We start from the raw sequence: 13,281 nt of genomic DNA on the forward strand, positions 1-13,281 counted from the left end.
CAGAAGCATAAAAATATTACATTCAGTCACAAAGTGAGAGTCGATATTTAACAAAATCATTGGCAAAAAATAAAAATAATTGTGATATGAAGTGGGCGGAAACATTGGACGAAAATTTTAGAGTTTCATTATTTAGGAGATACCTAAAACAGCTTGTACAAAAATAAATTTAAATAAATAGCAAAAAAGCGTAGACTTAAGTTAGGTATATTATTATTAAATAGTAGGTACAGTAGATTATGGAATTAAGCAATTAATATAATTAAACGGTAAATTAAATACGCAGCTAAATGATATGTTTATGTTTTCAGTCTTTAAGAGATGTGACATTTTGATTTTTGGCGTACTTTTGTAAGAATTGAGAAATGCTTATTTCTTATGGTCAAAGCAAACAAGACTTAGAAATTTTATACATCTGTAAATAAGATAAAAGATTTCGCCTATAGCACGTTCAAAACGTATTATTACTAGGGCATGCAGAACCGGATCCGGTTCCAAGTTTCTGAAACCCGGTTCCAAATCGAGCTCAGAACCGGGTAGAACCGGGTTACCCGGTTCTTTTATAATACTTCGGAAAAAATACGAAATTAAACAAACGTAACTGTAAAAGTACCTGATAGGCCTTTATTTTACGCGGCTTGTGTCTTATTTTATTAAATTAATAAAGAAACAAAATTTAAATACTTCTCTTTATTTATCAGTCTTATAAAAGTACCTTGGCCCTTAGTCAAACGTTAGTATCGCCGAGGAATAGAAATTGCTAACGCTAATTATTGACATAAGCTCATGATATTTTGGTCACACTACCAACGACGATGTCGACCAGGACCAAAATTCAAATCTTGCCAAAATTTATTCAAAATAAAATATTTAAATCTCCCGTCATTACGGTACTCGGAAAAAAATTAATTCGAGGTCAATTAATAAAAAAATAGTTTTTTTTTTGCGATTTTCGCCGAGACGGTAAGTTTATCATACAATCACCTGGAACCAAAATTGTATATCATAAAATTATCTATAAAAAAGGTTCAATACATTTTTTCCTAGGAGCTACCGTTTCTACGAAAAACCTATTTTTTTATCCATTGATCTCGAAAAAATTTTTTTTATTGTGTTTTGCACAATTTATTTAATTTCGACTGGATGAAAATTTTGTTCGTGGTCGTCGTCGTCGTTGGTAGTGTGACCGAATCCTTAGGGAAAACATCATACGCTTATGTCAATTTGTATCGATAGCGTATTCTATTCCTTAGCGTTTTGACGGTTGTCTCGGCGCTCTTGTTATCATAATATCACATAAAAACATGAAAAGTACCCAGCTGTAGGTTTTGATTCCCATGCGAATGTCGAAATTTTCGAAAATTTTCAGCATTTACGGCTGTATCTTTTGATGCGTTGGCTTGTGAGTTCGACTTTTTCACATAAAAGGGACCGAAGACTTGAGTATTCGATATAAATTTCAGCTTGATACCAAAAAACAAAAACATGACTGGTTCATTAAATATGAATCAGTAAAATTAACAGCTTTTCAAATTCACGAGAAATCTAATAAAAATATTTCTGTAGCCAAATTTTTGTCATTTTCGAAGCCTAATTTTTTTTGGTAATACAACCGTAGGAAACTTATAGCATCTAAAGTTAGACAACCAATTGGAGCCACGTTTGAGGCGTGGCACGAAAATTCGCGATGCACGTGAGTCTGACGTTGCCAGATACAATAAATTTGTTAAAATAATGCAGCAAAATATAAATAATACTTTATATTTTAATATTTTGGTCGGAACCGGGAGAACCGGGTTTCATACTATTCAGACCCGGTTCTCAAGATCATCAAAAAACCCGGGTTTACCCGGGTTTTTCGGAACCGGGTAAACCCGGGTGCATGCCCTAATTATTACCTTGTGTAGGAGCAATATAAGGATTAATTAGCTGTCCACATAAAAACTAATAATTGTTGGATTCTGTTTCCATTTAATGAAGTAAGTATAAGATTTGCTCTCGATTCCATATCAAGAGCAAAAATCTTTTAATGCTGATTAAAAAAAAAAGGAATAAGAACTTTTTATTTTTAAGTATCTCGTCCAGTCGTCCTATGCCAGAGAAAGTTTAAAACTAAGACTATTCAGGCATTGTCTGACTTTTATTATTTTTTTACCGTTTCTACCGATGAACTTTAAAATAAAATGATTAAAACAGCTATAAATCAAAATTTCATTTCAATTTTTTTTTTTGCTAATGCTTTATTACCGTTACGTAATGAATAAGATGGTGGTATAATTTTAATGTTTATTGGCACTTTTTGTGAGCCAATGTGTTTGCAAACTATAGAAAATGTAGATATATTTACAAAAAATCGTATTATTTATACACCACCAGATATATAAAAATACAGAATATTACAGTCTGTGTTTCGTACCAGATATTATTTTTTTCGATCAGAGCTAATTAGAGTAGTCACAAAAATACCCGAAAAAGTTATTTCACACGAGTACCTACCTATATCAAACAACACTTGAACAGGTTTTGTTAACATTTTTAAGTAAAGAAGATATATCTTAAGAGTATGAACGGACAAACAAATAAAAGAAAGAAAATTAAATCAGCTTGGACTTGATTTTCGGGAAAGTAAAAACCCTGTAAATTTACACATTATAGACCTAGGTAAGATAATTTAAAGAAATTTAGGTATGTTAGGTATTAATAACGGAAAATAGTATTGAACTTTTGATCTGGGGCCAAGGTGAATTTACTGCATCATGACCACTTTCTCCATAATTTTTTTTGACGTGACAACGTCTTAAATTAGGTTGCGACTGGGAGTCACTTATGAAAAAGTGTAACGCTCGGTAACGTTACGATGAGTCACCGAACGAGAGAGAGGCCCGCGGTCTGCCGCGCGCGCAGCACATAAATATTCTACCGAGAAAAAGACGTTGTCACGTAAAATCTTCGCCCGTAAAACCGACTTTACAGGCAACCATTTTTATTTCAAACTAATTTATAAATTCGAATACAAACTTCATCCAGTGAAGTCTTTAAGATTCTATCATCTTTGTGATTTGTGAGATAAATCACGTTCCTTAATAGAAAAATATTTACCTAATGAATTATTATTTTTATTATGCAAGAATATAAGTAGGTACGAAGCAAATAAAATTAGAAGAATTTAAAGCGTGCCCAAGAATGTTTCATTTGTCGGGTCTTTACAAAAACGGAACTCAAATATCACGTCATAAACTGTTTTCTGGAAAAGGTCTTATATTATAGTTCTGTTTACTTTAAAATGTACGAGGGAGCGTTTACATATAAATTGTGCATTTACACATTCGTGTTACCCATTTGCATCATCAATCGACGATATATTTGTCGAAACCTTACAATGCATTTATATCCCCACTATGTAAATTTTTTAGTGTAAACAGGCGTTGAGCATTCTTTCGTTGTTCTTAATGCGTTCCGAAAAGATCATGCAATGATCTAATATACTGAACACCACTGATAACGAGTTTTCGTTTGCACTAAAATATCACGAAAGAATGCTCTTGCTCTAGCTCTAAGCTCTATGTTCGTTTAATGTGTACGCGTACCACTTTTTCCTTATATCAAGACCGAAAAACCGAAGTAGACACTTTGACAGCAATACGCGAAACTCAAGGCGAATAGCGAATGCACTGTTTACACGTGCCTTTTCGTTATTCGCATGCAATTGTGTAAATGCACCATTAAAATACAACTAATGGCTTTAATTATTTTCGTGCGGAAGCAATAGACAAATTTTAATTAAAGCACACTTGATTATTTTACATTTTTTTTACAAAATAATAATACGCTCGTAGTAGTTAGGTAACTAATAATAATAATTCTTTGCGACTTTCAATTTGGTATTTTTCAAATAGGTACGATAATAATCATTCTTAGATGTATTATAAAAACTAATAATGATACGACACAATAATCATAATTGCAATAAAATAATTCAATAGACCAATAGTAGAAAAATAGAAAACGCGTATATAGACATACATATTTGTAAATATATAGGAACGTAGTGTAAATCCCAAATTTGTTTATATTTTTTTTTTCAAATCGGAACAAGGTAAATTACTGATAGATATGAGCACCTGTTTAAAAAATAAGAAACCAGCAAATTTGAATTATACATGATATAAAAACAATATGTACATAAATTGTATAATGTGACTTTTATAACGTTCATTAAAATACTCCTACATACTAATTATAATTTTAAATATGCTAAACAAATAATACACATGCTAATTTATAATAATTATTAAACATATATATTGTGCAAATATTATCTTTATAGTAAGTAATAAACTTTAAAAATTCTAGCCCTTGTTTTATACATTAACACATCAAGATGCAGTTCAGTTAATTAATTTAATATAAGTAAATAGCTATTAAGCAAGCTTTAAAAACATAAAATTTTGTAATTACCTAAAATAATATTATTTAATAGTTAATACCAAAACATTAACATTTTTTTATATAGTAACATCAGATTATTTTTAGTTTACTGTTAATCAATATGTTTCCCATCTTTTTTTATTTAAGTAGTTATTATGAAATTAGTAAACAAAATATTTTTTTTCAACTTATATCTAAATCGTAAAAATGAATTTTAATGACTGGTAATTTGTATGAAACATACAATCATAATTTTTTTTTCAAGCTGCTTTTAAAATTTAATACATCATTTCTATTCAAGTAGCAATGATATCATCAATAAAATTTTAATTTTTAGACATTTTTAACAAACAATATGACGAAACAACATAGTTGTTACACATTGTACTTTGAAAGTACCTACAAATTTATACATTAATTTTCACATTTAAATAATTCCCATAAAAATATCCTTTTGAATAACGTTCCAGTATGTTCCATCCCATAGCACCTTATAATCCTTTTAATATAAACATTAATACTAACATAATAATATATGTATCATATCACAATAAAACCATACATCCAAAGTGGAGGATGTAACTTCATATAATATTTATAAAACACAAACCAAGTTTTCACTGAGTCATTAGTACCTTCTATCCCAGTAGGAAGTATATAGCTATCCACCAGTCCCATTGAAATATTGTGCATGTTTGGTGTAGGGAGCTGCAATGTGGTATGGAGGTGGTTGACCCCTAACATATGTCGCTTCAGGCATATTATTTGGGCTATGTCGATTACTTATTATGCCTGGATCATTTGAAGATGCTGGAATCGCATCATATATATCATACACATTTTGAGCCAGCATTGGCTGAATATGTCCAAAACTTCCATCATCCGATACTAAAGGAGTATTCGTCATCCGATAAGGATTAGTTGCATTTGTGTGACCCGTAGGTGAATACAGTTCAGGGGATTGTGTCGCTACATATGTGGGACTTGTAGATACGTCATATAGATTTGCATTTGGTGAGGATGTAGAATGCATCGCTGCTGTAAATTGTAAATCATCCCTCGGACTAGAGTACATGTTATTATAATGACTTATATTTGGCATTGTTGTTGAACTGACAATTTGGCTTACAGTATGTAAACGAGGGCTTGGCAGTTGACGAGTCACATTTGGATGATAATTAAAAACATCATAGTTTTGTCGTCCATATATTTTCTCTTTTGGACATGTATAAGTATCACTTCTGTATGCTGGATCATGGTAACTTTCCTCATTTCTAGTGTAACATGGCTCTTTTGTTGCATATGTAGAGTCACAATGGAGTTTGCTATCAACCATGCATCTTGAGTTATATGGTACTTCTTGGTAATGTGGTGCTAATAAGGGCTCTTCCGCACAAGAGTGGTGTCTGTCCTGGGAGCTTAGACTCAACCGTTGAATTTGTTCACAAGGTTCTTCAGAACAATTTCTGTAACTTCTTTCACAATTTGATTGAAAGTTCTGATGTTCTATATAAGTTTTCTGTTGTATCGGACAACTTGTTCTAGTTATATCCTGTCTCACATATTTATCATTTTGACTTAAACTGTAATGAGTAGTCGCTAAGGAGTATGAACTAACATCATCATCCTTATAGTCATTTGCTTCATTGACATTGTTTTCAGAATATAAAGCATGGTCAACACTTTTATATGTATCCTGCTCATGGGCAAGATCCAATGGCTTGTCATAAGAATTTTCCACAGGCAAATTATCATAAACAGATACATTCATAGGATCCTGTTGTGACACAACTGTTGTATTTTCTTTATGGTTACTCTCCATTTCAACTTTTTTATTATCAGATGCAAATCTTTGCTGTAGAGTTGGAGTTATTTTGGCAGCCTTTATGTGTACTGCATTTTGCATTGGTGGTGTAATATCTTGTGCTCCATCTTTGTGAATATTCCTTGCATGTTTTGCCATGGCTCTTAATTCTTTGGGGTATGGTGTGGGGGCACGTCTTAGCTGACTTCCTTTTTCTGGAATTTTTACTGTCGGTTTCATATCAACAAAGCTAATATGTCTTGATGGATTTGGAACTTCACCAGTTTCAGGTTTGTCTTTATCAGATTTTATCTCAATAGGTTCCAAAGGCACTTGGGGAAATAGAAAGCAGGTAAGGACTTGTTCATAGCTGTGCGGGTCTATCTCAGAGTGCATTGGGACCAAGGGTTTGCTTTGATTTTCAGATAGCCATAGGGCTACTAAATTTTCACAATTCAACAATGACTGTGGTAAGTAACTCAAGGAATTCCGTACTAAATTCAAAACTCTTAATGCAGTTAAATGACCAACTTCTGGTGGAATTCTAGTCAATTTATTAGCTCTCAGTGACAATACTGATAGCTTACTACAGCTGCCAATTTCCGGTGGTATTGCCTTAATCATATTTTCATCAACATTAAGATATTGCAATTTCCTTAGAAGTCCAATTGATGATGGCAAATTATCCAAATAGTTGCACATTAACATGAGTTCCTCTAAATTTTTCAATTGTCCTATACTCTCTGGTATGGAATAAAGTCTATTATTATCCAATTTTAGGGATGTTAAATTATTAAGCTTACCAATACTATCTGGTAACTGTGTCAAATTGTTTATTGATAAACACAAATCCTGTAGCTGCGAACAACATCCAATCTCAGGAGCTAATTCTTCTATCATATTATTACTAGCTTCCAAGTGTATTAAGTTTTCTAAAGGTTTTATTACAGATGTTATATTTGTAAAACTGTTGCCATCTATCCACAGTTCCTTAAGCTTTAGAAATCTACCAATTACCTCAGGAAATTGCTGAAATTCATTTTGTCCAATATCTAATCTCAAAAGTTCAGTTGATCTTGATAGAGACTTTGGTAGAATCATAAGATAGTTGTCTCTTAATTCTAATATATGCAAATGGGCTAGTCTCCCAAAATTTCCTGGGAGATATTCAAGGTATGTGTCATTTAAATATAATTCACGTAAAGCTATAAGGTTAGTTATAGTATCCGGCAATTTTTCTAACGGATTTACACTGAGATCTAAAAACGAAAGGTGTTTGAGTGCTTTCATGTTTTCTGGTATAGATGCTAAAGTATTTCTGCTTACATTAAGATATTGTAAATTTACTAATGAAGATATGGCTGAGGGTATAGCTTGAAGCTCATTATCACTTAAATCCAAATACTTAAGACCATGGCACATAAATAGTTGTCGTGGTAACTCCGTGATACGATTGCACTGGCACAGTAATGTTTCTAACGTTCTTTCATACACAAACACATCAGTGGGAACATCGGTTAACGATTGATGAGAATAATCCAATTCAACAATATCGTCGACTCCAGGTCTCACACAACATAAAAAATCGAATGGCATTTTAGAGAAATCACTATTTACAATCACTACACCTTTTGATAAATTAAACACATACTAAATATTTTACTTTCTGCTTATCGCTAAAATTGTCACGTATATTTTAAATAAGTTTTAATTCATAATTCTGTATATTAATGCGGAAAAACAAAAAAATATTTTCTTTTGCGACATAGGTACGATAAACGATAAAGTGGTTCCACAGACTACAGACAAAGACTAATGTCAATTGTCAAGTTCAAGTTATGAATCACGAAAAAATCATCATGACTGTGATTCATCATGTTGTGTAATTTATTATGTATGATGTATGTAATATGTACACAGTAATATATAAACAAAGAAACTTTTATGGATTAATTAGCGCTCGAATAATTTATAGTTATAATAATGCTAAGTACAAATCATTAACGATTCTTATATTTAATAAGTACGCATAATTAGTAGGTTGAATTTATAATTTAAATTGTTACACACTACATTATTAAAAATTAATTATTAATTAATGCTTAATAGTGTTATTGTTTTTATTTCTTAAACTACTGAACATAAAAAAGCGTTATTCCAGGTCCGTTTTTTTGGTGCCTTTTTTGCACTATTGTCTTCGTCTAGATTTCTTAATCTGTAGCAGCACAATGCACATAGACGATAGAGTTTGCAAATGTTATGCTACGTCAATAATTGTCAAAATTAAATTTAAATTTTAAATTTGAATGTAAACAGTAAATAAATCGCACGTCTTATCCTTCATTTTATATTTTTATTACGAAAATAAAGTTAATTCGTTCTTCTTTTATTATTTTGACACAATATAATTAGATGAATATGTTGTGCAAAAGTTTTCACAAGGGTAAATACTATGTATCGTTCAAAAGAGGCTTTGAAGAGCACAAGAAGGACATAACAATTTCTGTTGATAAACTATTTGACAAAGACTGCTTGGTACGTGTACATTATAATGTGAGCTACTTGCTACTCGCATAATGAAGGTATTAGATGTATATTAAACTGTAATTCATATAACAACTACTTACTTATATTACAGAAATTAACATTGTCTGATGATGAGGACCCAATGTTTTTATGTAGAATTCAAATTACACGTTGTGACTATGAAGAATTAAAAAAGCAACAAGGGCTACTTATTGATTTTGACAACTTTCCCTCACAAGTAGTGAGGTTGCTGCAACAATGTACTGCAAATAACATGTAAGATATGATTTGAATGTTATATTTGTATGAAGAAGCTTTGATTTTTTCATTATATTATGAAAATAGTCACACAGCTTTTTTAACTATGAGTTATATTATTGTGCAGCTATCCTTCCGAGTTTCTTTATTATTTTGATATAAATCTATTAAATAAATTTTTATATATGCAATATGTTCTGGAATTAAATAATATTTACAGGTTCCTTATATTGAATCAAATCAACCCAGTTACATATCATTTTGAAGTGGTAGAACATAATGAATTTAAGCGACTTGTCCATTTGTGTTTGAAGACAGGACCAGCATGTGATGATGATGTTAAACAGCATATGGCTGAAACTATTGCAGATTTAAAGGTATACTGCATTTATTATTTGTATTTGTACCATTATTTGTATATGTATATATGATAATAATAATCTAATTCTCAAATATCATTTCATTTATTGTTTTGAATAAAATCAAATAGACCTTAAAATTTTTTTTATAAAAAAATTGTAAACATATTATCTTGATGTTCCCTTAAGGCTTAATAACTCTCTACTTAGTATTAAGGGTACTTTTTTGCTTTTATTTTTGCATGTAGTACCTAAGATATTATATTAAAAAGTTCATAAATAACTCAAAAACATCATTATTAGCTGTAACTTTCACATTTCATTGATTTGTAGTCAGTTATATGTTTTTTAAACTCTAGAAATCACTATCAGCATTAAAAAGTTCAAGTTCAAGTAGTGAAGCATTATGGAATGATAGATGTGCAAAAATGGAAGTTAAAATCCATGACATGACATTAGCGTTGGCAAAAATGGAAGAAGATAAACTTAGACGGGAGAGTGAATATCAAGAAGCGTTGAGACAGGAGAAAGATAGGCTTGCACAGGTAAAATATTAATATTACCTATTATAAAAAAAAATATTAAGAAATTAAAAAATGTTGTGTGGTTTTATGAAACCACGGTAAAAGTGAAACTTAGGCACAAAATTATCGTATTTGTACGATAATGATTCCGAACACTGCTTTATACCTACTCGGCAGCTGACCGTCACGCAACATGCGCTACACAGACCAAAAAGTTTGAGACGATGTAATAAAAGTTTCACTTTAATAACTAGCAAATACTAACACACTATTAGTAGTAACTCAAATGTGAGTTGCTATACTTTCCCTATATTTTAAACTAGCGAATCCCCGCGGTTTCACCCTTGTGGCTCCGCTTCTGTTGGTCTTAGTGTGATGATATATAGCCTATAGCCTTCCTCGATAGTGGGCTATCCAACACCAAAAGAATTTTTCCAATCGGACCAGTAGTTCTTGAGATTAGCGCATTTAAACAAACAAACAAATCTTCAGCGTTATAATATTTATTTTAAATGATAACAAAAAATATATATTAACAAGTATCTTTTGTCTATTATAACATGTAATACATACATGATTTATTTATTATTTCTTATGTAAAAAGCTCTTTTTTTCATATAACATTTATAAAATAGGAAAAACTGCAACTCCAAAAAGCAGCAGATCTAAATGCAAAGAACTTCCTGGCAAGTTCACAACAGAGTTTAGCAGTTAAAGAGAAACAAATAGATGAGTTGAGCCAAACTTGCAGACAGTTGAGGGATACTATATCGCAAATGGAACGTCAAGTTAGGTGAGATATTTTGTTTACATTTCTTGAATTACATAAACAGAGGCAGTGATATAATTAATGAGTTTGATGATAAAATATATATTTAGATTTTAGTCTAGTCTAGTTAAAAAAATGATCATGGACACAAAATATATTGGGAATTGTTTTTTTTAATAATAAGTTAATATTAAATTATCAGAGAAATTCTATTATGTTGATAGTAAGACTATAGTTTGAAAGTAGTACAGAATTTTACTTAGTTACATTATAAGCCAAGATTATTTTTTACAGTGACAAAACGCAAAGAACAATGTACTTAGAGAAGGAAGTTCAAAAATTTCATCTAGAAGTGACCACTCTGACAGCAAAGAATACTGCATTGGAACGAGAAATTAACGAACGCGAGAAACAAATTCACCAGTTGAACATGAAGTGTGGCTCTTTAGAAAAGGTATTTAAACAAGATCAATTATAAAAACTTATTTGAATTTTATTTTTTATTTGTTTTTTCTTAGGGAGAATTGATTATGAAAACATATAATTTTGTTTCTATATGATAAGTATTTATAATTCTTTTATAATTTATATAGTAGTTTGTATTTATTTTCAGAATGTCAAAGATAATTCAGATGTGATCAAGGAATTAAGTGAAAATGTTCAAACACTGAGTTTGGAAAAGGTATGTATGAATTGTAAAGCAAATGCTTAAAAACATGTATATTTTTGCCAATTGATGTTAATGAAAATTAATAATAATAAAGTAGAAAGTAGCAAGTAAAGCAAGCTGTCTGTAAAATTCCGTTATTTGAACTCTTGAATAGATTTCAATGGATTCTCAAACTCAAACTGAAAAATGTTAATAATATTATTATTTTTTGCACTATAGAACAGTCTAGAAAGGCGGTTATCACTGAGTGAATCACTTGCTAATAGGAATAATGAAGCAGCGCAGTCTACATCGGAACAATTGCTAAAAGCTAACCAAATTATATCTAAACAAAATAATGATATTATAGAAATGAAAGATAAGGTAAGTTTGTTTTTTACTGTCGTATATGAAATAAAAAAAATACTTAAAACTTTAAAGAAATATTGTATCGTTGTATCGTATCATAACGGTACATTGCACTAAAAATTACTGAGAATTAAATATATTTTCAGTTATTATGTAGAACTGCAATCGCGCTTGAACAAGAGAAAGTCATCGAACGAAATGCGAAAGAAATACAAGATCTCAAATCGGAAATACAAATTGCAAAGGACAGTATGGACAAGTTGAAGACAGAACTCGATACTTTAAAGGAAAAATGTGAACTTAATGACATTGCATTGAAAGATAAAGACGAAACTATTAAAAATAATAATATGGGTATGTGTGTAACAAATCTATACAAATATTATAAAGCTGAAGAAGCTGTTTGAACGCGCTAATCTCAGGAACTACTGGTCTGATTTGAAAAATTATTTCCGTGCTAGATAGCCCATTTATCGAGGAAGGCTATAGAGCATAGGCTATATATTATCACGCTAAGACCAACAGGAGCGGGCGCTAGTAATTAATAAATTAAAAAAGTATTTCGTATTGTATTTTGTCTAAATGTTCTTACAGAAGAACGGCAAGTCTTTCAATCCTGGCACTCTATATAGGCTTTGAATGTTTATGTCGTATATTATATGCTTTTGTTATCTTTTTAGTGATACAATGGTTACACAAGAAAATGGAAGAAAGTTATCCGCATACATCGGAAAAACGTCCAAGTGCCAATGTTGCCAGTTCAACGCCATATTTTATAAATAGAAATTGTAGTGTCGTTCAAGAATCGGACGAATCTATTAATTTCTATGGCACCTCTAAGTAAGTTGTATAAAATACTTATTATATACTTATACTAATGAAAAGAATGTTCCATAATCAGTCTATATTAACAAGATAATTAAGATCTAAATGAATTCATATGTAAAAATTGCACTGATACAAAAATATGGATTAAATTATGTTTGGGTCTTTTACAATATTAAAAAATTGTTTCACAGATCAAATATAGAAGACAGTCCAAACTATACACAAACGACAGAAAGGACTAAGAAGGGATTAGATCCCAAATATCTGAAGCCTGTCAGTGAAGAAAATAAAGGAATGAAAAAAGGTAAACAACAATTATTATTTAAAATCAAAGGAATATACTAATGTATACAAAAAATCGACACACAATTTGTAAACTAATCCGATTCGTAATATTATTTCGTTTTATATTGAAATAAAAATATAATTTTTCTATCTTAACTTCATATTGTATTTTTATATTTCAGACATCATCAGGCCCAATACAGCGCAGAGTAAAGGAAAGGAAAATAAGAATGTAGAATTACCTAAAGTTGACTATAGAGAAAAGAAATCTTCAAAACCTACGACATTTCGTGCCACACCTGTATCTGCATATTTTCCTTAATATTATTTGTTTTTATGAAAAATATTTAAAACTAAAATCTATCAGTGTATAACATGTTATTAAAGAATATTACCCATATCTGTTTGTTTTATTACTCGTTGCAGACTGATATTCGAAGTTGTCGCTAATCATTTATTAATTTAAAATACATATATTGGCT

At 30.6% G+C, this 13,281-nt stretch overlaps 2 protein-coding genes and 1 long non-coding RNA gene across 3 annotated transcripts in view; 1 reads left to right on the top strand and 2 right to left on the bottom strand.

The window, feature by feature from the left end:
- Positions 1-13,281, bottom strand: part of LOC149903248 (uncharacterized) — a 309,864-nt gene that overhangs the window by 285,751 nt on the left and 10,832 nt on the right. The gene's annotated exons all lie outside the window — the stretch shown is intronic.
- Positions 4,622-7,975, bottom strand: Lap1 (leucine rich repeat containing protein 7 lap1). Its single transcript, XM_090108793.1, has one exon. It carries the CDS (start codon positions 7,826-7,828, stop codon positions 5,090-5,092), a length of 2,739 nt encoding a protein of 912 aa, XP_089964919.1. The 5' UTR covers positions 7,829-7,975; the 3' UTR covers positions 4,622-5,089.
- Positions 8,549-13,199, top strand: LOC149903269 (uncharacterized). The gene is made up of 12 exons (XM_090108419.1): positions 8,549-8,767; positions 8,871-9,034; positions 9,237-9,393; positions 9,735-9,920; positions 10,535-10,692; positions 10,963-11,122; positions 11,282-11,350; positions 11,558-11,701; positions 11,833-12,040; positions 12,367-12,526; positions 12,706-12,818; positions 12,982-13,199. The coding sequence occupies exons 1-12, from the start codon at positions 8,645-8,647 to the stop codon at positions 13,119-13,121; spliced, it is 1,782 nt and encodes a 593-aa protein (XP_089964545.1). The 5' UTR covers positions 8,549-8,644; the 3' UTR covers positions 13,122-13,199.

The sequence above is a fragment of the Colias eurytheme genome, chromosome 13 (assembly GCF_061535395.1).
Source record: "Colias eurytheme isolate Ceu_HAF_F1 chromosome 13, ilColEury1 Martin Lab GWU primary, whole genome shotgun sequence".
NCBI classification, from domain to species: Eukaryota; Metazoa; Arthropoda; class Insecta; order Lepidoptera; family Pieridae; genus Colias; species Colias eurytheme.

Bases quoted from the DNA above. Each gene is read 5' to 3' on its own strand.
- Lap1 (XM_090108793.1), bottom strand. From the start codon at position 7,828: ATGCCATTCGATTTTTTATGTTGTGTGAGACCTGGAGTCGACGATATT.
- LOC149903269 (XM_090108419.1), top strand. From the start codon at position 8,645: ATGAATATGTTGTGCAAAAGTTTTCACAAGGGTAAATACTATGTATCG. The intron at 11,123-11,281 runs GTATTTAAACAA...ATTTATTTTCAG, and splicing joins AGTGTGGCTCTTTAGAAAAG to AATGTCAAAGATAATTCAGA. The intron at 11,702-11,832 runs GTAAGTTTGTTT...ATATATTTTCAG, and splicing joins TTATAGAAATGAAAGATAAG to TTATTATGTAGAACTGCAAT.